This window comes from Pongo abelii, chromosome 11, assembly GCF_028885655.2.
Source record: "Pongo abelii isolate AG06213 chromosome 11, NHGRI_mPonAbe1-v2.0_pri, whole genome shotgun sequence".
Taxonomy (NCBI): Eukaryota; Metazoa; Chordata; class Mammalia; order Primates; family Hominidae; genus Pongo; species Pongo abelii.
The window spans coordinates 66,125,001-66,152,051 of record NC_071996.2 but is presented as its reverse complement, the minus strand read 5'-3'; the positions used below and the strand labels follow the sequence as shown (position 1 = coordinate 66,152,051).

General features: G+C 36.9%; 1 protein-coding gene across 3 annotated transcripts in view; it reads left to right on the top strand.

Moving 5' to 3' along the window:
• Window positions 1–27,051, top strand: part of FIGN (fidgetin, microtubule severing factor) — a 131,758-nt gene that overhangs the window by 103,857 nt on the left and 850 nt on the right. For 2 of the 3 annotated variants that reach the window (XM_054549404.2, XM_054549403.2), the window contains exon 2: window positions 21,004–27,051. This exon is cut by the window's right edge and continues 850 nt beyond it. In XM_054549404.2, coding sequence (XP_054405379.1) covers window positions 21,012–23,258 — 2,247 coding nt within the window. In that variant the 5' untranslated portion in view covers window positions 21,004–21,011 and the 3' untranslated portion in view covers window positions 23,259–27,051. Of the gene's footprint in view, window positions 1–20,223; window positions 20,480–21,003 lie in introns of all 3 variants that reach the window. The other variant, XM_009237781.3, reaches the window with a different exon arrangement.

The following is a 27,051-nucleotide window of genomic DNA, read 5'->3' as shown; positions in this document are numbered from 1 at the left end:
CCTTCTGGCATAGTTCCTAGAAAGTAACATAGTGTGCTTGTGGCTTTTCTTACATTATCTCATTTAATCCTCTGAACAATCTTTCAAGGAAGTTGTTGTTATCCCCACATTCCATGCACCTGGAATCCCTGCACAAATAACCCTGAGGCTACTTCCAGTGCCCATGCAGGGATCTCCAGGTCTCTCCCCGCAGGTTCGGAAAGTGACCTCAATGTATGTACTCCTAGAACCAAGGTGAAGCCAAGTGCCAGCCGGTTGAAAGTCGGAGGATAGCAGAGAACAGATGGAACCTTGTTCTAAAGCGCACACGTTAAGCCTTTATGCTATGGGATGGTAGAAAGTGAGAGCAAAAGAACTGGCAATAGGTTAGCCTCTCCCATTCTGGAAGAGCTCTGGTGACCCAGGAGTTAGAAATTCGATATTTGAACCCAAGCTTTCCAGGTGTAATCCTCAATATAGGGAGATAGACATATTTTGTTAAACATTTTTTGCCAAGTGTATAACTTTTAAAATACTTTATTACTTTTTAAATACCTTAAATGTATTTTTTATTTTTATATTTTTTTTTGAGATGGAGTTTTGCTCTTGTTGCCTAGGCTGGAATGTAATGGCACAATCTCAGTTCACTGCAATCTCTGCCTCCCAAGTTCAAGTGATTCTCCTGCCTTAGCCTCCCAAGTAGCTGGGATTACAGGCATGCGCCACTATGCCTGCCTAAGTTCTGTATTTTTAGTAGAGACGAGGTTTCGCCATGTTGATCAGGCTGGTCTCGAACACCTGACCTCAGGTGATCCACCCACCTCAGCCTCCCAAAGTGCTGGGATTACAGGTGTGAGTCACTGCCCCCAGCCTACCTTAAATATTTAGACATATGTATGTGTTAGAGTCTGCATGATACATATAGCACCTAGTTTTTGTGGATATTCTTATCACTGGAGATATAGCTGCTAACAAAATAAAGTACCTTCCCTGTTCTAATGGTATGGATTCCTGGTCTCAAAGAGATTAGTCTAGTAGGGGATACATTTGAAGTAGGAATATAAAATGCAGTGTAAAAATACATAAAAACAAAATGCAGTGTAAGTAAAAAGTGATATGGAAAATGGTGGAAAGGGAGGGAAGGGACCAAAGTCTCAGATAGCTTCCTAGAAGAAAGGGGAAAGGACAAGGGGAGGGATAAAGAGGAGAGAAGTGGGATGGGAGCTGGAGGAGAACTCTCAAGCTAAGAGTAGGGTATTTTAACCTGAAATAGCTTATCTTAGGGAATCAGGTATCTTACTACCCAAACAAGGATAGTTTAGCATTCTAATTTCTAAATAAGATTTAAATGGATGATAAACTTGGAGAACAAAGTTCGCATCATCCATCAACACAACATTAAATGCTTTTAATTCTTAAGCCCTCCCTTTCTTTGTGCAAATACATGCTTACGTTATATATCACATGGTATATAGTAGGCACAGATACGAAAATATTTAGAATACTAAATCCATAACAGTCTTAAGAATTAGCTAATAAAACATTATGGGATCTTTTGATACACCAGTGAAACCAGCAGGGATTCAAATGTTGTAAAATGAGTATGAACTGCATATTCATCCTTTTCCTAACTCGAGTTCTGCTTCCCACATAGTTGCCCTCCTAGAAGAACTCTCCTGCCATTAAGAGCTCAGCTCATAAACTCAAAGGAAAAAATTAAGACCCAAAGCTATACCACAGGCAGAATTCTCAGTCACTTAATCATTTATTTTGTTATGAAACAGGAAGATTATAATAAGATAGCAATGTATTTGTGTTTAGGACTGAGAGGAGTATGATGAAGACAAAACCTGTTTAATATTAAGATTATAATAGGGTAGCAATGTATTTGTGTTTAGGACTGAGAGGAGTATGATGAAGACAAAACCTGTAAATACATTTTCCAATCTTTAATAGTTCTAAATGAAATGGGATTTTTTTAATTGAGGGAGAGATAATAAAAAGTTGTTTCAGGCAGTAGTCATTTCTTTCCATATAGATTTATGTATTTATTCAAAAGCTATGTCTTCCTGAAAATTGAAAGTCTTATTAAATATTTTAGTAATGACTGACAATCATCATTCCCCCCCCCCCTTTTTTTAGTACAAATCCTTGCTAAATCTGGGAATGCAGTTGTCAGTTAGGCCTATGTTTCAAGGGTGGCTCTTTCTTGTCATATATAGCAATAGAAAAGTTGTCCACTGTGGCTTGCAGGTGGTGATTTTCTCATGGTGGCGATGAGTTTGCCTTAATCTTTCCACAATGCCTTTCACCTTGACCCTCCTTTTGGCCAGGGTTTGCACCTGCCTGGTGTCGGGGACTCAATCAATACATATGGAATAGGACATGAACATATGTGTATTGACTGGCTCATAGGAAGATAGAAGTGCTAACTGACTTCTTAACATGTCTTCAGAAAAACGAAAGGAGATCCAGAAAACAAATGGATTCTACCTGCCCTTTAGCTCCTTCCTACCCATCTCAAACAAGGAAGTGCCTCTTTCTGCTGGGTGCAGTGGCTCACGCCTGAAATCCTAGCACTTTGGGAGGCTGAGGTGGGAGGATTGCTTGTGCCCAGGAGATTGAGACCAACCTGGGCAATATCATGATACCTCGTTTCTACAAAAAATAAAAAAATTTGCTAGGCATGGGTGGCATGTGGCTGTCTGTATTCCTGGCTACTTGGGAGGCTGAGGTGAGAGCATTGCCTGAGACCAGGAGATTGAGGTTGCTGTGAGCCAAGATTATACCACTGCACTGGACTTCATGATAGAGCAAGACCGTGTCAAAAAAAAATAAAGAAGTGCCCCTCTCTTCCCCTCATGTTGGTCTGAAACATACATCCTCTTGATGCCATCTCTTTGTTTTTTCTTGAGGAATCTGTTCCATCAATTCTCACCCATGCCTCATTCATACAATATTATGTCTTTTATTTATCCCTTTCCACTATTTCTTTCCCCTCAGCCTAGAGCAAGGATTGGTAGACTTCCTGTCAAGGGATAGATGGTAAATATTTCTAGATATGTGGGCCATATGGTCTCTGCCACAACTATTCATCTCTACTTGTAGCTAGAAAGCGACCATAGATAATACATAAACAAATGGGTGTGGCTGTGTTCCAATACAACTTTATTTACAGAAGATATCACACTGGACTTGGCCTGCTAGATTTGACATAGTTTGCTGACCCTTGGTCCAGGATAATGATCAGATTTTCCCCATATCCTTTAAAAAAATCCCCCGCTCCATCTTTACTCCTTAACCTACGGCCCATCTTTCTTAAGATGGTTATCAATGAGGAAAATCCTCTAATGCTTGCCATCTCACTTTCTCACAACCCCTTTCCTCCATCACCAACTCACCATGACGTCTGATCCCACCTTGCATTGATATTGCTCTCCCACAAATCATCTCTAGTCTGTTCATTGCCTGTTTTCTTTCCTAATCATACTTGACTTCTCTGATATATGTGCTACAATTAAACACTCTGTCTGAAAATCCTCACTTGTCTTTTGCAACAGCGTGTTCTCTACTTTATTTTTTCTCTTTGTACTCTGTAAATGCCTTTCCAATCCTCATTTCCTACTCCTTAAAATTTGTATAACCCAAGAGTTTTATTCTTATCTCATTCTACACACTTTCTCTCTACTCTTTCTTCCATTACCATAGTTTCAATGGATTCCCATATGCTTAAGACTCCCAAACCTCCTTGTAAAGCTTGGACTTCTCTTCCATCTTTCCAGCAGCCAACCCATTGCTTGTACAAGCTAAAACCCTTCCAGTAGTTCTCCAAGGAGAGACAAATTGTAGCAATTTGGGGGCCCATGTTCCAGGTTGCAACTTTAGCTCTGGGCTGGCCTTAAGAAAGTTCCTTAGATTCGGGGAAGCTGCTTCATTATATATAGAGGGTAATAAAAATCCCTCCCTGGGCTTTTTGAGGATTAAATGCAGTATCCACCACAATCTATTAGCCAATGGACAGATACCTCACAAATTTTTTTTTTTATTATTTTTCCAATGATTTCCTTTAAATGCCCCCTTTCCTTTCCTTCATTCCTCCAAATATAATTGGTTAGCCCAACCTTTTGACTCTACCTCTGAAATCTTTTGTGGATTTTTTTTCCTTCCTCTTGCTAAAGTTTAGACCCTGCTTATTTGTCCCCTCGAATTTGTCCTGTATATCTTTATTATTGATACATTGCTTAAGAACAAATCAGAGCAGCACTTTATGTTGGCAGTAGGAGAAAGTCCAAACAGTCAAGTCCCTTTGCAATCTGAATTCAAGCTTCGTATGTACCTCTATCCGGTCCCCCCATGCATAGACATATACTTCTGTCCTATCTTCTAACAATATCAGACCACTCTGCTTCCAGAATCTGTCATGCGTACTTGGCTTCATCGTGCTTTTGACCAACTTTTGTCAAAGGCAGGAAACCTCCTCTCTCTCTATTCTAAATGATGAAGTTCTATTCAGTGTCCAAGATATACCTCAACTATTAGCTCCTCTGTATAGCCACCTCTCTCTATTAGATTTGGAACTGAGTGGTTTTTTTTGCTAAATTTCCCCTAAAGATAGATTGCAAACTCCATCAGAGCCAGAATGTATATTCCCTAGCACTGTGGGCAAGATTCTCACATAATAGTAGGCATTTGGATTTATTAGAGCGTGATCGCCATTTGTCATTTTTTAAACTGTGTAGCCAACTGATCCTATTTGTTTTTTCTAGTGATAGTAAAAGCTATCAAGATTCAGAGAGTCGAGGGCGGTGTTTTTGTATTCTAATTTTGAGACTTACAATTTATTTTCTCTGTAACCTATATTCTCATAACTGATAAACTACTTGACAGCAGGGAGAAAGAGAAGAAGGGAACTCACTGGCCCACATGCTAAAGCCAAAGGTGAGGGATGCGGGATAGTAAGCCTTAAACAGTGGAAGGTCTAGGAAAAGAAGTTGAATGCTCAGGTTTCACTTTGGCTTGTCTGTTTGCTTGTTTGTTTGTTTCATGGAAATATAAGGAAGGATGTTTGCTTAATCTTTTTTAGTTCAGGAATATGGCAAGTGATGAAACTGGTAACGGGTAAGAATGGTAAGGCTGATACTTGGTATTGTAGGTCCTTGACAGTGTTAAGGATTAATAAGCTCTAATTCATTTTGAGAAGAAACTTAAGTATATTACTTCTCTGTATTTTTGGCGGATGTCTGCATGATAGGGCCAAAAGCTCAAGCATAAAAACCCACTTCGTCCAAAAGTCTTACTTGATTAACACGCTCCCCATTACCATTACCATTTTATTATGCCAAGTTGACCCATCCCTTGATTTATATGATCATGTGTGTTACGCATTGTTTGTTCTCTGCACTAGAATCTGTTTCATGCATATATCCATCCTCCCTAGCTTGTGTTTCTCAAGTTAGAAATTAAAACTGCAAATTAAGTTGCAAATTCTGCCAACTCTCTATATAACCCATGGTTAAATCCTGATGAAATAGCTGTTAACTAGGTGTTACTAGAAAGGGGTTCTGATCCAGACCCCAAGATAGGGTTCTTGGATGTCATGAAAGAAAGAATTCTGGGGGGGGCAAGTCCATAGAGTAAAGTGGAAGCAAGTTTATTAAGAAAGCAAAGGAATAAAAGAATGGCTACTCCAAAGGCACAGCAGGAGTATAAGCTGTTCAATTGAGTATACTTATAGTCATTTCTTGATCGTATGCTAAACAAAGGGTGTATTATTCATGGGAAAGGGTGGGCAGTTTCTGGAACTGAGGGTTCCTCCCCTTTTTAGACCATATAGGGTAATTTCCTGACGTTGGCAAGGCATTTGTAAACTGCCATGGCACTGGTGGGAGTGTCTCTTAGCATTCTAATGTATTATAATTAGTGTAGAATGAGCAGTGATGACGACCAGAGGTCACTTTCGTCACTATCTCCGTTTTAGTGGGTTTGGCTGGCTTCTTTACCGCAACCTGTTTTATCAGCCAGGTCTTTATGACCTGTATCTTGTGCTGACCTCCTATCTCATCTTGTGAATAAGAATGCCTAACCTCCTGGGAATGCAGCCCAGTAGGTCTCAGCCTTACTTTACCCAGCCCTTATTCAAGATGAAGTTGCTCTAGTTCAGACACCTCTGACATAGGTACTCAATTTCTAACTAAAATTCATAACTAAAACTAAATTTATCATTATGGAAAGTTATTTTTAAAACCCACCAAAATGATTTTTATATTGTTATTATTATTATTTAACATCTTGTGGTCTGTTTTGTAATAAAAGCAAACACACAAAGCATACATTCTCTTTTATAAAACATTCATACCTGACATGATTCATAAATAAAGTTATTTAAGGTTGTAAGAAGTCACAAGGCAATGAGCCCTCTTAGTTTTTTGTTTATTTGTTTTTTAATAGTCTAGCTGTGAGTAACTTAACGATGCAGGATATAGGTTTTGTAGTAGTTTTATCCTCTGTTTTTTTCTTTTGTGATTCTTAATACAAATTTATTCAAGACTTAAAGAAACAGGAAGACATTTTGATCTAAAAGCTATACCAATTCACAAGGGAATGAGTTTGGTTTCTTCTCTACTTTGTAATTCAAAGAAGTGCATTCCAAAAAATCAGATAAAACAAGTCATTAATTTGACAGTCTTGGTTCTCATGGCCCTATTGATTCAGAAAGCTGAAAACAGTTATGGAGGCTTACTGGCTTCAATTAGGAGTCGTGAAGCTTGTGAGGTTAGAAGAAAGAAAGGTTGCATTGGGAGAGGAATCATTCAGTAACAGAATCCTTCTTAACATTTTGTCATGAATGGGTATAAATTCTTGGTCTCTTGTTATTTTTTGTACTTTTTCATTTATTGATTCTCTTTATGGATTCATTTCAAAATGACCAGAATCTCATTTCAAAACTGATTGTGACATCTTTCAGGTTGCTTTTAGTAAGCAAAAGATATTTGTTACCATGTGAGAGGTTTCATTTCATTACTACAAGCTGAAGAGCTTCGGATAAGACTGATTTAGTTGTCCTCCAAAACAATAAAAATGTTCAATTTCTTCTGTGTAATCATTATATATATATATATGCCTCAAGATATATTCTATTAATGGAATAATCAACATACTTTCTATAGATAATATACTTATTTTAGCACATGCATCATCTTGCATGGAAAAACTCTTGTCCTCAGAGGTATATAACAGTGGTTTTTTTTTTCCTCCCTTATCAATAAGAAGCCTAGCTAACTCTCATGACCACCCTTAGTGCATATAAATAATATATAGCCACAATATTGTCCTTTAATGTTAAGAGCTTAGTAAATAGTGCTGCAAAAAAGGAACAATCAGGGAGGAAAATGATATTCACATTTTTAACAACAATATCTAATAAAGCAATATAATGTTATTTATATCTGCTATTATGAAAAATTGACATTTCTTTAGATGTTTCTTTCAGAATGTCCATTTTTTAATGTTTTAGCTTAGTGATAGAAATGCCATTTTTCCTCTTAATGATAAGAATATATTTATATCTGGGATACATTTTCATGTATAATCCAATGACTGCAAGACTTTTTTCTGAAGTATAGGAATACTGATGAAGAAAGACTTGATAGCTAATATCAATTATCAGTCATAAAATTCTTGGTTACCATTTGTTAACAAGTCCTCAGTTGAAAAACCTCTTGACTAAGTTGGCACTAGCCTAAAATTTGCTGTACAATGAATATAATCCAGCTCTAATAGAAGATAACTGTATTTCCAAGTATATTTAAAATAGAAAAAAGAGATTATTGCAATAAATCTAACATCACAGCAACCAATTCATGGAGCTTAATTATGACACTACTAAATGTGAAAATCTATTCAGCGCTAGGAACACTTTTCACATTACATTCACGCTAAAGATTGGCTGTTAAGAGCTCATTACTGGTATTTTTCTAAAGAGTGGTTTATTAAACACAGTTACCTAATAAGCATCTTTGGTGGTGCAAATTGCTGAAAACAGTAATGAGTCTGATTAGACTTCATTTCAATTACGACAGCTTGTCTAGGAAAAAAAAATATATATATATATATATGTATATGTAATCTTTCCTTGATGCTTTGGAATCCAGCTACAAGACACTGCAGAGTTTAAAACAGAAAAAGCCACCTCTATTTCCTTTCCACAGCTCACTAATGAAGAGAGAATTGTCCAAGTCATCATCCAATTTACACACTGGAAAACTGGATGGAAAAAGTGGAGTCACAATCATGTTTGCTTAAAAACAGCAAAGGCTGCCTTGACTAATATGTCTAAATAAGGTCACCTTTTGTGTCTCTCTCTCTTTCTTTTTTTTTTTCTTCCTCTTCTTCTTAGGAATATAAAGCTATAAATGGGTAGAGACTTAAAAATGTTTCATTCCTATTTGGTTTGTGGAGGTTATTCTCTAGATTAATAGGCTCACCTTTCAATTATGTTTTATCCATGGATCTTCTACTTAAAATTATAACAATACAGGGAGCTATTGCACCATGCATGCTAATTATCAGACTAATTTTTAAAATACATCTATTGGGTGGGAAAAAATAAAAGAAACAAAGCTTTACGAATGTGCACTAATATTTCAGAAAGCATAAGGGAATGTTCATTAGATGCCAAACTTGATTTTGATATTTTTAAAAAGTGTGTTATTTAGCTGTATTTAACAGGTAACCTCATATCAAATCATGCCTGAATGTTAGTACTCAAATAGAAAAAAAAAAAAAAACCTGTTAATGTAAAAAGCCTTTAAGTGATTAAGCTGTCATTGCTGTCATTTGGGTACTCTAGTAACATTTTAATGCTTCTGGAAGCTATGGCCAGGGATGCAATCCAATATTTTATGCTACATTTTTGAATAGATTTTTTTAGAGCATAATATTATTTGACATTGAACTGGATAAAATAATTTCTAAAGTAAAATAGCAAAACAACGGCTGGGTGTAGAAGCACTAAATAAACAGAGGGCACAATACAACATCCTCACCAGAAAAATCTTCACAAGTTAGCTAAGTGATCATATAATGGCCAGAAGATTGAAAGTAAAATATAAACAAAATTACAGTACTCTTAGTAGGCATTCTGGTGCTTTTAAAAAGATTTACTTAAAAGGATACTGGTTCTAGGTATGTCAGTTCAAAAATTAGGAATTTACTTTTAGACCTATGATTCACCATTAATTCTACTAATTGTCTATTCTATTTTAAAAGGAGAACAGTATTGCATAGAAAACACAAACAGAATTCTATAGTAATAATAGGGGTGCATTAATTATTTGCTTTTCCTGTAAACCTAGACCTTACCAAAAATGGGTATTCAATTAAGGAAATCAGCATTCATCATATATTTTGAGATCACCAATAAGATATGGAGTTTTATAAGTGCAGAATTTTTTTTAAGGTTTTTGACTTGGTTTAAGCCACAAATAATAAATATGTAGCCAAAGAAAACCTTAAATAATACTTAGTTTTGATAAAAATATGTGCATAAGTTAGTTAAATAATTTAGAATGTTCTTTGGTTTCTTGGATTATCTATAATAAAGCTAGTAAAGCATGGATCATTTTTAGGATAAAAACAGTTTTTAAAAATCTTTCTTCTGTCACTCTTTCCCTTATATTCTCTATAGCCTTTCCACAACTGCAGTCATAAGCTTACATATGCACATATCGGTCCCCAGATTTGAATTTTTGTGTAGCCTACCTATATTATGTTATGGTTTTAGACAGAGTTGGGTTTTCGTGTTGCTTAGGGAATTTGTGTGCTATGAAGAGGCACGTGATTTAAAGAGGTAGCAGGGAGAATTTGACTTACTCTTTTAATATAAACAAGTAAAACTAGCACACTTAAAATGAAATTTCTTTTAAATTATCTGGTAGTTCAAAAATGTGGCTGAGCTGAGTGCAGTGGCTAAGGCCTGTAATTCCAGCACTTTGGGAGGCCTAGGTGGGTGGATCGCTTGAGTCCAGCAATTTGAGACCAGCCTGGGCAACATGGTGAAACCCCATCTCTACCAAAAAATATACAATAATTAGCCGGGCATGGTAGCGTGAGCCTGTAGTCCCAGCTACTCTGCAGGCTGAAGCTGGAGGATCACTTGAGCCTGGGAGGTGGAGTTTGTAGTGAGCCAAGATCATGCCACCACGCTCCAGCCTGGGTCACAGAGTGAGATCCTGTCTCAAATAATAATAATAATAAAATAAATAAATAATAAAAATGTGGCTGAAAAAAACTCCCTGTCTTCTAAAATTATTAGCAAACACTGCTACTTACCCATTACTAATGAGGCCAGTAAAATAGTCATAATCATCAAGAAGTATAAAATTTTACAATAGTTTAGACCATCTGGAAGTAACAACATCTTTATGCCTTTAACTCCACCGAAAACAATATTGAGAGCAACTTTATTATTATTAATTTTTTTTGAGACAGTCTTACCGTGTCACCCAGGCTGGAGTGCAGTGACATGATCTCAATTCACCGCAGCCGTCATCTCCCCAGTTCAAGCTATTCTTGTGCCTCAGCGTCCCCAGTAGCATTACAGGCATTAACTACCACACCCAGCTAATTTTTGTAAAGAGCAACTTTAATTTTAGTTGCTATATTAGAGACAAAGTAAGCCATGTTTATTTACAACAGAAGAGAATTGAATTGGAATTAATTGGAGAACCACGAGCAAAAGAAGAGGAATCTGTATGTTTTTCATGTGATTAATACACACAGGACTGGATCAGCCATTTATTGAATTCAGCCAAAGCCTAAACTTTTTTTAACATAATGGCATTTTCCATCATAACAGTAGATGAAATTATGCAGAGATGGGATCTCAAGAAACAATTTCTTTACTTGCAGTCTCTCCTGCTGTTTCCCATGGATTAGGTTGTTGGGCACCCTCTCCAGGAAAGGAAATGCCACTTCCTTTGAAGATGCTGATATCCTCTCCTGTTTCTGCTTATTATGCAGCATTCTTTGTTTTTACAAATGAAAGAGCCAACTGCGCTAATGACTGGACCGTCGTTCACACTGCACCTTAACAATGTTCAGTCTATCTGGAAATCAGAGGATCCCAATTATAGGCGGTGCTCAGGTCTATTTCACCAGGTCTATTTCACTAGAAGGGGGCAGGGTGGGGAAATGAAGAGGTGAGGAAACTACTGTTGTTGCTGAGAGCTGCTCACTTTTAATCCTGGGCTGTGCTGGTTGTATTCTAAAGCAGTTTATCTTCTTACAACGTCTTATTTGGAAAAAAACAACACGTAACCTACCAAAACTCATTTCATATGTAGCTTTTTCCACTACCTTCAGATCAAAGTTATTTTCTTCGGGCTGGACTAAATTATACACAGGTCCCAGGAGTGAAGGACACTGAATTAATGCACTATGTCACCCAGCCCTGACTAGAGAATTTTTTTTTCAAAGTCCAAGACACTATTTTGCTATTGCATTAAAAATTAATGCATGAATTGCCAAAAAGAGAAAATGCATAAATAACCTAAACAGATTTTGTCTGGGCTTTGCATACTTTAGAGTCACCTAAAGCAAAGTTTTTAAGGCGAATGGCTGAACAGTTTTACCCTGAACATGTGAATAACATTCTTACTCTTTTGTCTAATTATATGAGACAGCGCTCAATCTTAAATAAGCAGACTTATATATCTATTTTGTCTTATGTAAACTGTCTTTTTAGAGTATGGTTCCAGAGGAATACAGAGAAGCAGATGAATGCAAATTTCATTTTAAGCAAGGTTGTGGGGTTTGGAAGATTTCTTAATTTGTTTATTGACCCTTTTCAGCTTGGTGTGTTGGGCAAAACATGAATAGAGTTCAGTTTAAACATAACTAAATTGGGCTTTGCATTTAGATAGTTGAAATGGAACACACAAACACACACATACACACACACAAATATTTACACAGAGTTGTATGTGGACATAGTGGTTAGTATACCATTTTAGGATTATGATTGATGAAATATACACTAGCTGTGTCATAATTCAAGGTTGGTATCATGCCAGATGTTTCTTAAATAAAAATGCAAATATATTTTATACGGCAAAACAGTATTTTGAGAATCAACTGGAATAACCTCAAACTTTTAGGATGATGATAATTATTATCTCTGCAAAATACTTTAAAAAATAAAGATTCAAAACACTCAGAAAATGCATAATACTTTTGGCATTTAGGACTCTGTTTATGGATCAATCATACAGGCCGGATGCTATGAATATAGCATGGGGCTCTCAGGTTGTGTTAACCCCATTTATCCCTGCATGCTACAGCTCACCTGTTATTTACACACATAAGAGGGTTGATACTGCAGAACAAGGGTAGTGCTCTGTTGTGACACAGAACATACATATTCATTAGCCACTGCAGTCCCTATGGACATACGTGGTATGTCATGATGATCTGGGGGGAAGGGTAGATGGCCTTAATGGACTGAAAAATGTATACGGAAAAAGGAAAGAGAGGGCGTGAGAATTGAAAGGCTGCAAAGTAACAACTTTAAAGGTTAACTACAAAGTGCTATTTAAACTGATTATAAATTGTCTAAAATTCACAGAGGTAGCATAAACAAAATAACAGTTTTTAAATATGGGAAAATCAGCCCTTTTACCTCAGACTCTTTCCCTTACAATAGTTAATGACACCTGACACTTAGAAAGATTCAGAGTGTGCATTATTTGTATATTTTAAATTGCATGTACACGCATCCTCATGTATACTTCTGAATAATTTACCATAGAATATACACAGTTTTGTACACTTTTTTTTACTTGGTTTTAGATTATTATTCAAAAATTTTACACAGAAACATTTAAAAAACCTACCCCCACACAGAAATCATAGATCTAAGTTATAATTTTAAACTGTGTGGATTTGTGTGTGAGCGTGATAATATGTTCACTTGTATACTTTAAGTATAGGAAATTTTAAGGGAAAAATTACTTGTTTGAATTATGATCATGATTTCCTGGGTTGCTTTAAATGATATTGTTTCTTTCCTGATCATATAGTGAATCTAGGCTCAGTGGTCTAAAAATGATAATTCTTTCATCAGTATAATTTGCTTTGCATAATGCTTATGCATTCATTCTCATAAATGCAAGCCATTTTATTGCATATTAAAAATAATGACCAATCAGACCCATGCATATCAAGTTTTATCCTCCACATGAAATATTGGCAAAAATAGTCACCGTTACACTTGGTCATATTTGTTGGGTGAATATTTTCTTGCTATGGATACAATTTAATGCATTGTAGAGAACCCAATTCAGATCATAAGCTACCTACAAGTTTAGTTTAAGCACAGAGTATATATTAATACCATCCTAGTCCAAGTCATGGTGCCTGTAACATTAAATAAAGGCTTTTATGAAGCCCAAAATAAAGACATTTAGACAACAAGATCTGTTGCTTACCTGGATACCATCTACCCAACAACTTTCTGTAGGAAATAAGAAGCATAACTTTGGAGTAGCTTAAATAACCTTATAAAAGTTGTACTAATGCTCGTGTATTCAACTAATAGGAGATGCTTCACTCACTGTTAAATTAAGCTTTGGTTTGTAGTATCAAACATACAGCACATTAGGAATGTTGAAAATGGATAGGAAAATAGCAGAAAATAATATCTGACAAATTAGAGCAAAAGGGGGAACACTGAAACAGCATCTGAGACCAGTTTTTTAAGATACCATTCATTATTCATCACTCCACACTGTTGTACTAATGACACTGTATCATTAAGAAAATTATCAATTATTTCCCATGTGTTGTGTTGTAAGAGGGTAGGGAGGCTCTCTTATGATAAAAAAAAAAGTATTTGGAAAATGTTTTTGACTTTTAGAGCTGTATACTTTCTAGATTTCAAGAAAAGGTATGTAAGTTAAGAAACGAGTTGAAGCTCTAAAGTGGAGTCCTAAATTTAAATGCCTGTGTGACCTGGTAGATACCATGAAAATACCTGACATTGTCAGGGGGTAGGAGCATCATGACAAAGTGGAAAGGGTAGGATACTCCCCAAGGAGGGAGCTGGTCCCCAGAATCGGACAGCTGTTGCCAGGCATGAATGAAGTGTTGTAAGATCTTGTCTGAAAAATGGGAAATATGGAAATACAGATTTTTTTTTTTGAGACGGATCTTTTAAAACATAAAGTTGAGTGATTTTTAAAGCCCTGTGCTGGCCAAACAAAACACAGTTGCAGGGTATATGTTACCCTCAGGCTGTCAGATTGCAATTTCTCTGTAAGAGGGTGAGGTATCTGAACTATATTTACTAAGAACCATTTAGCCAGAAATGCCTTCATAATTGTTTTAAAAAAAAAAAAAAGCATTGTTTTATGCAAATACGATGGAATGGGTTGAGAAGGCTGCTGCAAAATGTATTATAATTTGGAGTCTTGAGGTGTGAAAATATGATTTAAAGAGAAAAAATTATTTGACAGTATTGTTATGTAATTAGAATATCTTATTTTGAAACTTCAGGTTTTAAAATGAGTTTTAACTAGTCTTAAACCTCTAAGTGCTTTATCTCTTAGTTTTGATCTCTAAAATGTTGAGTCACAGGAAACATCAAAAATAAATAAAATACTATGAAAACATTTGAAAATGTCGACACCTTTTTGATTAAAGAGATTATGCTCTTTGTTTTGCTCAGAATGAGAGAATTTCTATATCTTTCTTGGAACCAACAGTCCCACTGGAAAATTTCATTTACGGTTGCTGTCCTGAAGTTGAAGGAAAACTGACTTATAAATTCTGGGAGTGATTTTACTTTTTTTCTGTCTAGCCAGTGTTGTTTTGTTTTGTCTTTAATGCACCCCTGGCTTTTTCAAAATAAAAGAATACTAAGAAATGTTTGTGTAGCAGTTCACAGTTGGGAAATAGTTTCACAAAATATTATTCAGGTAATCTTAATAGCAATACAGTAAGGTTAAATAATACCATTATTGTCCACATACCACAGCTGAGTAAGTGAGTATGATGTGCTTAAGCAACTTAACCAAGATTAGAGCAAATAAGTGATGATGTAAGCAATGCTGCCAGTGGTCTGATTCTACAGGCTGGAATTTTCACCTGTGAAACAAAATTCTAGAACCTTCTTTATGTTCCTTCAGTCCGTTTGTATCCCAACAATCTATCAATCGCTCCAAATAAAATACTATATTATGCAAAATAGTATCCAGTCCTATAAGACATCATTATAAGTGAAACATCAATTGAAAAGTGAGGATGTCTGGAATGGTTAGGTCATTTTAAAGTTCTGTTAATCTCTAAAATCAAAGAGTCTAATTTTGGAGAATTTAGACTGTGAAATTGTGAAAAAGAGAGCTGAAAAGGTTTCATCACCTTATAGACAAATGGATCTTCCTTTTTAGCACTGAACCACAATGCTTTGTACATAGTTCATCTTTTATTGACTAAATTTAAAATTTGACAGCCCCTCTGTTATATTCAGCTTATAAAATATTCTAATTTTGGTCCTCTAATGATGGAAAAAAATTAGGTAAAAAGATACATAATTTCAGTGCTTCTTCCTCACTTTTTTCCCTTTCTATTACTTGTAGATTTTATGCCATATTTTAAAGCCAAGGATTATCAGGGAATGGGCTGAAGAAATTTTCAGATCAAATGAGTTAGTACTAGTAATACTAGATAATGCTGTGTTGGCCTCTTGGCTTATAAGGATGAGTAGACAAGGCTGCATTAGTCTCCTCAAACATTTCATTTGGTCATCACTCCCCTTGAAGAATCATAATAAGTAGATATTGCACAGGGCCAGTTTGCAGTGCCAGGAGGTGTACAATCCTTCTCTCAGAAGGTTCTTCACTGTGTAGACCTGTGTTTTTAGCCAATGAATTTTGTACTTTCTACTGGAAATTCTGAATGCTCTGTATGTTAGTTCTGCCATTTCCAACCCAAGAGATGATAAATCTGTTGCATCAGAAAGAAGAAGCTGTAAAGTATTATAATTACTTTACAGTATTTACCCCAGTAGTGATTGTTTTTCAGAGAAACACTTGCTAATATTATATTAATTTTTTTAATGTTAAAAAATAATGAAAGGTTCAGAGGTGCGATAGCTCAAAGAAATGTAATAGGTGTAGTAATGTTGTCATGCAGGCCTGTGTGAGTGCCATGCATCTGTTTTAGAGCAGGCAAACCCGCCATGCCTGCAAGTGTTTGCCTCAGGTCCCTGCCCTTAGGAAGTCTGAGAAAACTTACAAATGAAGGCAGAGCCCCTAGTAGCCAAAATTACCCTATGGGAACATTGTAAAAGGGAGTAACTATTTTAGACCTGATGAACTGTTGAATAGTACACATATATAAGGAGTAGGGTGGGTACTGAGTGCCTCACATTGCTATTTCTATGAATATATGCTAAAAACAGATTCTAGAAGACCTAACCTTTTATTTCCAATTTTCCTCTTATTTTGAAAGTTGCTTTTATACCCTTCATATTTCTATATTACTGTTTAAAGTTTTATAGCTGTGGCAGAACTTTAGAGGATGCTATGGTTGTTTTGTTTCGAAACTAGTTAAAGAGCAAAATGGAAAAAGTAAAGCAACAAGGCAGTAACTGGTTAGTAATTAAACGTAAGTTATCAAATGGTCAGTAATGGTAAGAATGGCAAATGTTATCCATACTATCCAGTTATATAGGAAATATGGATTTGTTCATTTATATATACATGGATTCATCCCATAACAATAAAATAAGAACAGTGCTCAGATGTTTTACTCTAGTACCTGTCATTCCTCTGTAACACTTAAATTATCTTAAAAGCAATTTTCTATTAGATTGTGTATTTTCAAAAAACACTTTGCATGATGAAATTTGCCAGCTGTATTAAGATTTTTCTGATCCTTTCAAAAATAAAAATTGATGTTTTGGAACAATTCTTCAATTATCTTTAAAAACTATTTTTCTTACTTTCCACTGTTTTCTGAATTTTTACTGTACCTATTTAAACTATTTCCAAAGAACAGTAGGAGTTATTGTTCTAAAGTCATGCTTCTAATAATGTTAAAATAGTATTGTTTCTGAGATCCATCTCCATGTTCTGAAGAGAAACCATATAAAAGCTATTTTTAAAACTCATCCCATTATTTGAGTGCCAAGTTAAGTGACACAAGTGTATTGCTTCTGACTCACAGATAACTGCAATACAATCAAACAAAGCAGGATGTTTTTGTTGTTCAGAAAACATTTGGCTCTGTGGTTTTGTTCCATTTCATATCAGAAATATCGCCACCAATAAACACAATAACAATAACAACAACAAAAATAAGTTTGGTTACCAATTTCCAATTAGTATTAAAATTCAAGGAACCAACAAAAGCCTCTGTACTTCGAAGACCAAGACAATCTCCTGAACACTGATTTCCTCAGCTCCTGGTAATATCAAGAATTAGTTTATGGTTAAATTAACTTATGCTTTTAAATAACATTAATGATTTTAAAGCACTGGATAAATTCTGTTGTTTCAGGGGATATGAACAAGTCCATTCCCTTGTATTTAAACAAAATACAATTTTGCCTTTTGCAGCTCTGCAAAGGTTATTGTTATTTACTATGAATCAATAAATAAACTTTCAATTATCTTGGTAGGCACATCCAAAAATAGCATGACAATCAAAAGGCAATGGTGTATCCAGTAATGGTTCCAAATAGATAATTTTGATAAATATGATCTTTGCTTAATTTCAGGTGAAAAAGAAATCTTACGAAATTTAGTTTTGCTAGAGTTAAACTATGCAAAAATACCCTTTGAAATGCACACTATTTAAACCGTATAGTACTGTCTTTTACAGTGATTATAACTTATTAAAATCATTTTTGCATCTCTTTTATGAATAATACATTTACAAGAAAACATTATTTAAGTGAATACAGGTGGGGGGTTCCCACCTCCTGTGTTTTTTTTTTTTAAAAAAGCAGTTTTATTTGAGTTAAAAAGTATATTTCTTCATAATGTTTGTTATGTATGTTTATTAACTTATGCTAACAATGGCTTAGTTCAGCGAACTGAAAGGAAGCCATCCTTTAACTTATGTGTGCATACGTATGTGTGTGTGTTGTGCTAAATTCCATTGCCTGTACTTCTAAATTATTTGTTGAGCCCTTTAAGACTTTTTTTTTCACGTTTTTGTGTATCAAACTAATCACATTTATACTCACAGCATATGTGTGTTCTTATTTTCTCTACTCTGTATTTTGATAATATTTTAAAGAAAAAAACCATAATAGAAATTCCCTAGAAATAATTTACAGGCCTAATGAATTTGTAGGTCTCTTAGACAGTTCTACATTACAGTCACATTAATATTCTCTCCTTTTTATAAGGCTTGAAGTAAATCCCATACACTAGAAGAATTTAGATACTGATTACTTGCGATTGGTTCCTGGTGATTTGCTCTTAATAATTTCCAGTTGAATTTAATGAAAGTATGATTCCTGAAATGCTGCTTCATTAAAATTGCATCTTTTCCCCTTTAAGTGTGGTTTCGGTCATTTCACCCATTTTGCAGTGTGTTTTCCTCCCCCTTAAAAAGTAATGATTGAGAAAGCAGAAATAATTAAGAATACCACTTTAGTTCTCCCTGGAAGTCATCCTCAGAGTTTCTCTGAGTGAAATGATGCAAGCTGCATTTCATCAGAATTTTATAATACTATTTTCCCATTCAATGAGATTATTTAATAATATATAAAATTTTAAAACATAAATATGAATATTGGGGTAGTTGAGGGAAATTGAAGAAAGAATCTGTTGCATGTGCAAGAGAACCGAGGTCTTTAGAATTTTTACTAATATGTATATATATATGTATTTAGGTTGATTAAGTTACACTGTGCAGCATTCAGACTTAATTTAACTGAGTTGTGATTTGCAAATGAATATCTACATGGATCCTTTTTAAAAATCAAAATGCAAATGAGTACAATTGCAGTAAAATATATTTGCAAATGAATCCTGTTGCTTTATTCATTTATTGTGTAATTACTGCAATCCTTCCCACCTTGTTTTCAGTATTTCTTAATCATTAAGTCAGAAGCATGACAGCAGTGCCAGCCCTGGCATGATTCTCTTTGACTAAAACCTTGTAAATTAACACAATTAGCACAGCATCATCCTGCTAATTAACTTCCAGTGTCTGGTGCAGTGGTTTTGCAAACAAGGAAGAGGGAGTCAGAAGGGAATCAACATGCCATTCTGTTACCAAACTGTGTGTTATGTTCAGTTTATCGCAGTAAGTCAAAGCCGGCCATGTCAGAAGCCAGAGTCAGGCAATGAAGAGCCACAGAGCTTGGAGGAAGAGCACAGAAGGGGGTAGAAACTGACAAAATAGACTGTAGTAATTCAGAAGGGGGTTGATGCCACAGATGCTTCATGTAGACCAGGCCTCCTCCTTATCAAGGCATCTCTGCCAGAGGGCACAAGACAGTTTGCAAAATTCACTTTGGGTAATACAAAAAAGATGAAGGAGAGATGCTTAATATAGCTGTACCAGAATAGGAAGTGTTAAACCAAGCAGAGATTAGACTGAGATGAGCTAGCAATGGGAAAAAGCAGAACAGGGTACCAGTCCTCTTCTGTAACTAACTGTATGTGAGACCTCGAGGGTACATTATAAATCGCTTTGGGCCCTGGATTCCTAATATGTGAAATAAAGTAATTTCTAAAGTCTCTTTACAATTTAAAATTCAAATTATTCTGACTGCTTAGTATTTTTTTCTTAAATGAGAAAATACTCATTTTGTAGTTTGCTACATAGTCAACTTTGCTTCATTTAGTAACCCAGCAGATGATAGAATTACCCAGACCATCTCATTATCTGCTTGTACTCCTCTAGTGTATGCCCTACGTGGTTTCCTATAGAAATTGAAAGAGTTAGAATCCAGAATCTCTCTCCATTCTTATATTCCCTTTCCCCTCGGTTTCCTTTCTCTTGCTCTGTCTCTCTCTCTCTTTCTCTCTCATATATAATATGTATATATATGAAGATGTATAAGAGGGGATGTGTATAAATACATACACACACACACACACACACACACACACACACACATTCTCCCTTCTTAGTACCTTGCAGGCTGTAAGGGGAGGAGGGATTATAAGAGAAGGAGGGAGAACGCTAGAAGACCGACAGACAAGTGATGCTTGTTTTTTTTTTCAGAGACTCAACAACAGAACTGAGAGGCAGAAAGGAGCCAGTTGTAATTCATACCGAGTTGTAGGCTTTGTGCGATGAAAGCGATGGAGCGCTGCCTGGGAGATTGCTTTGCTGCACTCCACGAAGCAGATTTGAAACTGTCGTGGACCACTTTAGATGAGAGTTGGATTATGGAATGACCTGCTATGTCTGTGTCATATTGTTCTGCGCAGGCAGCATTATACTGTACTAACTAGGTGTTCAGTACCAAATAAGAGAGGTATCCTAGATGTGATCTGTCAGCTGTGTCTCATTTTTATATTGCTTAAAATGTAAAACAGAAACTGTGATGTGAACAGACAGAATAGCTAGATATTGTACATGTTAATACTGCCATGTGCAAGATATTTAAAATGTTTGCTTATTTTAAGAAGCTATGATTGAATTCTAATTTGACAGGAATGTGTGTGTACATATATATGTGATTGTGTATGTGCGTATAGTAAGTAAGCTGATGGGCTTGACAGAAATAGATTTACTTATTCCTTACAAATGCAAAAAATATAGGTAACTACAGAGTTATGTTTTAAACTCAGTGTACTTTTTAAACAGGGCTGAAGTTTACTCCATTTTAAAGAGTACTTATTATAGGGATCATAATAGGTATTATAAACAGTGTAGATCTTTTAAAGTATGCATATCATTAATGGAAAATAATAGGTAACAAAAGAAATTGGGGGAAAAGCTTTAAGAGTTCTGATGCCTATTTAAGTAAATTAACTTTTTTCCCCCCAAAATTCTTAGGCTTGAAGATGCAGTGGACGCCAGAGCATGCCCAGTGGCCAGAACAGCACTTTGACATCACCTCAACCACTCGGTCTCCTGCCCACAAAGTTGAAGCCTACAGAGGTCATTTGCAGCGCACCTATCAGTACGCCTGGGCGAATGATGACATATCTGCTCTGACTGCATCCAACCTACTAAAAAAATATGCAGAGAAGTATTCCGGCATTTTGGAAGGTCCTGTGGATCGACCAGTACTCAGCAACTATTCGGACGCACCATCAGGACTAGTGAATGGTCGGAAAAATGAAAGTGAACCCTGGCAGCCTTCCTTGAATTCAGAAGCTGTTTATCCCATGAACTGTGTTCCGGATGTTATCACTGCCAGCAAAGCTGGAGTCAGTTCAGCCCTCCCTCCAACAGATGTCTCTGCGAGTATAGGGAGCTCTCCTGGGGTCGCCAGCAACCTGACAGAACCTAGTTATTCAAGTAGTACCTGTGGAAGCCACACTGTACCCAGTCTTCATGCAGGGCTCCCATCTCAGGAATATGCCCCAGGATACAACGGATCATATTTGCATTCTACTTATAGTAGCCAGCCAGCACCTGCACTTCCTTCACCTCATCCGTCTCCTTTGCATAGCTCTGGGCTACTACAGCCCCCGCCACCACCTCCTCCGCCACCAGCCTTGGTCCCGGGCTACAATGGGACTTCTAACCTCTCCAGTTACAGCTATCCGTCTGCTAGCTATCCTCCTCAGACTGCTGTGGGGTCTGGGTACAGCCCTGGGGGGGCACCGCCTCCGCCTTCAGCGTACCTGCCTTCAGGAATTCCTGCTCCCACCCCCCTACCCCCCACCACTGTTCCTGGCTACACCTACCAGGGCCATGGTTTGACACCTATTGCGCCGTCGGCTCTGACAAACAGTTCAGCAAGTTCTCTCAAAAGGAAAGCTTTCTACATGGCAGGGCAAGGAGATATGGACTCCAGTTATGGAAATTACAGCTATGGCCAACAGAGATCTACACAGAGTCCTATGTACAGAATGCCCGACAACAGCATTTCAAACACAAATCGGGGGAATGGCTTTGACAGAAGTGCTGAAACATCATCCTTAGCATTTAAGCCAACGAAGCAGCTAATGTCCTCTGAACAGCAAAGGAAATTCAGCAGCCAGTCCAGTAGGGCTCTGACCCCTCCTTCCTACAGTACTGCTAAAAATTCATTGGGATCAAGATCCAGTGAATCCTTTGGGAAGTACACATCGCCAGTAATGAGTGAGCATGGGGACGAGCACAGGCAGCTCCTCTCTCACCCAATGCAAGGCCCTGGACTCCGTGCAGCTACCTCATCCAACCACTCTGTGGACGAGCAACTGAAGAATACTGACACGCACCTCATCGACCTGGTAACCAATGAGATTATCACCCAAGGACCTCCAGTGGACTGGAATGACATTGCTGGTCTCGACCTGGTGAAGGCTGTCATTAAAGAGGAGGTTTTATGGCCAGTGTTGAGGTCAGACGCATTCAGTGGACTGACGGCCTTACCTCGGAGCATCCTTTTATTTGGACCTCGGGGGACAGGCAAAACATTATTGGGCAGATGCATCGCTAGTCAGCTGGGGGCCACATTTTTCAAAATTGCCGGTTCTGGACTAGTCGCCAAGTGGTTAGGAGAAGCAGAGAAAATTATCCATGCCTCTTTTCTCGTGGCCAGGTGTCGCCAGCCCTCGGTGATTTTTGTTAGTGACATTGACATGCTTCTCTCGTCTCAAGTGAACGAGGAACACAGTCCAGTCAGTCGGATGAGAACCGAATTTCTGATGCAACTGGACACTGTACTAACTTCGGCTGAGGACCAAATCGTAGTAATTTGTGCCACCAGTAAACCAGAAGAAATAGATGAATCCCTTCGGAGGTACTTCATGAAACGACTTTTAATCCCACTTCCTGACAGCACAGCGAGGCACCAGATAATAGTACAACTGCTCTCACAGCACAATTACTGTCTCAATGACAAGGAGTTTGCACTGCTCGTCCAGCGCACAGAAGGCTTTTCTGGACTAGACGTGGCTCATTTGTGTCAGGAAGCAGTGGTGGGCCCCCTCCATGCCATGCCAGCCACAGACCTTTCAGCCATTATGCCCAGCCAGTTGAGGCCCGTTACATATCAAGACTTTGAAAATGCTTTCTGCAAGATTCAGCCTAGCATATCTCAAAAGGAGCTTGATATGTATGTTGAATGGAACAAAATGTTTGGTTGCAGTCAGTGATAACTTCTTTAGAAAAAAAAATGTAATGAATGTTGGCACACACACATAAAACCTGCTACATAGGGAATAGAGCCCCTTTCCAGTAGTGTTTAAATTGCAAAGGGTACTGGGGAAGATGACGATTAAGTTGCATCTTTAGAGTCAGGGTAGATTTGGAGGAAAAGTGCATCAAATGAGAGCTTCTGATTTGAAAGCCCCAGATGACAGAAAGCATATGTGGATGCTCAGTTCTGTTCAAGCTAGACAACACTCACCAAGGAGCAAGGTGCAAGTGTGTTGATTTCAGAAGGACATGAACCTCGTGTGTTGATTCCATTCTGCTGTTCTCGAGATTTAGTTGCTGTCAAGTGCCTGGAGTGGTGCTTTATTTTTTGTTTGCCTCACAATTACATTGGTGGCATGTGCTAATATAAAGAGCTTTAACTTCAAACATTATTGGACTAAAGAGATGAACAGTTGTGTTATGACAGAAAACCAGATTTTTGCCATTTTAAGAGCAACAGTATTCCTCAATCCTGTCTGTTCTGCGGTATTAAGCTAAGAACAGGTAAAACAGGGTAACGGTAATCTGGACCTTAATTTCTGCAGTTCATTTCTTTTAATGTTCTTGTCTGCAAAAACTCAGGAAAGTGATTGTGATTTGTACAGTACCTCAAAGGAATGTGTTGAAAGCACTATGTACTGCTGAGAGTAATAGGATAGGCTTCAATGTTACTTTATATTAAAATGTATGTTTACCTCAACAATTGGAAAATAGCAAGGAAAATTACTTTGAATGTATCCAGAAAAAATACTGAAGTGTGATACAACTGAATATTTACAGTTTAAAGTAGAAATGGAAGGATTTTTTTAAGTTCTTTTACTAATTATGGGGAATTAACCAGAGCAGAATAATTCTTTATGTCAATAACTGCAAGAGTTCTTAGTACATTGCTCCTTGATAATTAAGTGAAAATGTTCTTAAAAGGTACACTGGTTAATTGAAAGCTACTTATTCAGTTTGTGTTAGTGTCTAGACCTGTCAGCCACAAGACCTGTTTAGGACCCTGAAAGTCACAGTACCTAAAAACTATGACTGCCTTTTTATTGCATAGGTGGTAGTGGTGGTGATGGTGGTGGTAGTTTGCAAGTTATCTCTTAAAACTGCTGGGAATGGTGTCATTCTATTCACTAATCTAGCTTATAGACTTGCCGTGCTATTTGATAGAATGCAGAGGATAGCAACCAAAACAAACACACAAATAAATAAAAACAAAAAACCAACCAACCAACTTACATACGTATATATATCCACAAAGAACCTCTCCATCTCCTCCCCTTCTTTTCGACTCCACTCTTGTCAGTGCAATTTTGCTTCTCATTTTGAAATCTGGGCTGTAGTGCTCCTGCTTTATTTCTACCTCAGTTTTGTTACATTTCTCTTGGAAAGTAAAGTAGAAAATCGGAAGTGGACACACACACTGCAATGTAGCTTGCCAAACATGTTACTTTGTTTTCTTCCATCTTTCACCATAAATCTAGTTTCCAAAAACATCAGCATCTGCGCTTACTTCCACCTCAGTCTACCAGCCCCACCCCACCCATGGCATAAGTGGCATTTTTCTTAATTTCCTATTTTTCTCCTGCTCTCTGTCAAGTTGTTCTTTGTATCCTTTAATGCTTTATGTGCAACCTTTCACTGATAGTGGGCTGATGTTTGGCAATGCTTCTGAACAGTCACAGAGCAGGCTGTAGCTTTCCACAGCCACTGCCCATGCATAAGCAGAACAGCCTGGCCTTTTGAATGTATTTTCCTGGGTTTTTTCCCCTTTTCTTTTTTTAGTTTAGAGATGCAGTAACAAAACTGTTGCAAAGCACTGGCATTTTATGTATTCAATAAATAAGTGATGTACATTTTTTTAAAAAAAATTAAATAAATGCAATGAGAAGCCCCAAGAAAGGTCTTTCTGTTTTTTTTTCCTTACAAAAATTTTTACCGATCTTACCCACAATATCCAATTCTCTGAAACACTTAACATACAGAAAGCTAATGAGGGATTTCTTATCTCTGAAATTTTATGATACTTGATCTTTAGTCCCCTTTTTTATTTTTTATGTTGCTAAAAACTGAGCAATTGGACCAGAATTTAACTTACTATGACATTGTGTCAATTAAAGCTGTGCTTAAATATAAATATTCCATATTAAAAAGCAGTGCCTTTCATTAAGGATACAAAAAATAATACTTAAATACGCCCTCTGCTTTTCACAAGTGAATAAATGCTACAATCGTGTTCTGGGTCTACCCTGCACATCCCTTGTAAGGAAATTCTAATATCCACATTAACTTGTAGGTTCATATTGATCTCACTGACAAGTTTACTTTTTGCACAGTGCTGACCTATTTTCTGACTTTTAGACATTACATTTCATTTCCGCCAACATGCTGTGTTCACTTGAAAGCGTCTGGCAAGTTTTGACAAACCCAGTCTTATTTAGACAACTTTGGAAAATCCAATATTGACCCACATTTTTTGTGGCTATAAGATTTAATGCCAAATATATGACTGCACTATTGTGTTTTACACTCATTTATAAAACTGAAAATAAATTTAAGTCATACATCTTGGCTTTTAGCTTTAAATGACTTAAAAATTAGAACTCTGAGTGACTTAAAAATTAATTTGAGATACGAGTGGTCAAAAATCCATGTATTTAGACAGAAGCTGAAGTCGTATGTGATTTTCATTTAGCCTCACAAAATCCAAGATTTGATCTCTTAGGAAATTGGGCATGTTGAAGAAATGAAGATCTGTTGGAGGAGATATGGCTGACCTTTGAGTAGATAGTGCTCTCCTGTGATTCTTTGATTCTGCATGGCAGCATTATGAGCTCTTCTATAAACTAGCTTAATAATGAGCTCTATTCTGACCATCCATTCTGGAACTTGGAGTCGGGGTGGGGTACCACATCCTCAGAAGTGAATGTGTACAGTCGGTGATAGTACAACTGAGTAATCGGGCTTCATACTCTTGGCCTCTTTTTGACTGCTAAGAATTTGGAGAAGGCTATTAATGAAGGTAAGGTAATGAGCCAGTCCAAATCCCTCACTGTCTGGCTAAGAGATTGAGCCATTCCACTTTACAGCCCCTAATTCCCTTCTTCCCAACGGCAGTAACATTTCCAACAGGGACAAAAAGGAAGTGAAGGAAACCACTTCAGTATTGGGATCAATAGAAATTCAAGAGGTAGTTCATAATGACCTTATATGTGACACAAATGGAAATACTCTACACTTCTGGCATGCTTCTCTCCCAAATATTTAGAACATTAGTGACAATATGAAAAACTTTGCTGACTGAGCTGATCAATGGAATGTGAAGGCAGTATACTTTAAGGCTATTTACTTTCACACAGAATGTTTATCTATTAGTCAGTTTGTATTCTACTCAAATGCAGATAGACGGGTATAATGTTTTCTTGTGCATTTGAAACCTATCAAGGAGAAAATAAACCATTCCACTAAAATACATAGGCCAAACACCATCTGGGCAAGTGATAAAAGCTATCCAGAGGCTATGCTATGTAAAATAGCAAGGTCAGTTTACATGGGTTGCATAGTACTTGGCTATGCAGTTTTCAAAAGAACACATCCAAAAAGAAATCCAAATTAGTTCCTGTAATAGGTCTTTGTAAATTTAAGTATATTTGTGGGTTGGAAAATATGTTTTTAGAGACATTTAGAATTTCTTTCTCTAAAAATGTATCCAACTCCAGGCAGAAAGAGACTTCTGTACTCACATTCTCATGTTTC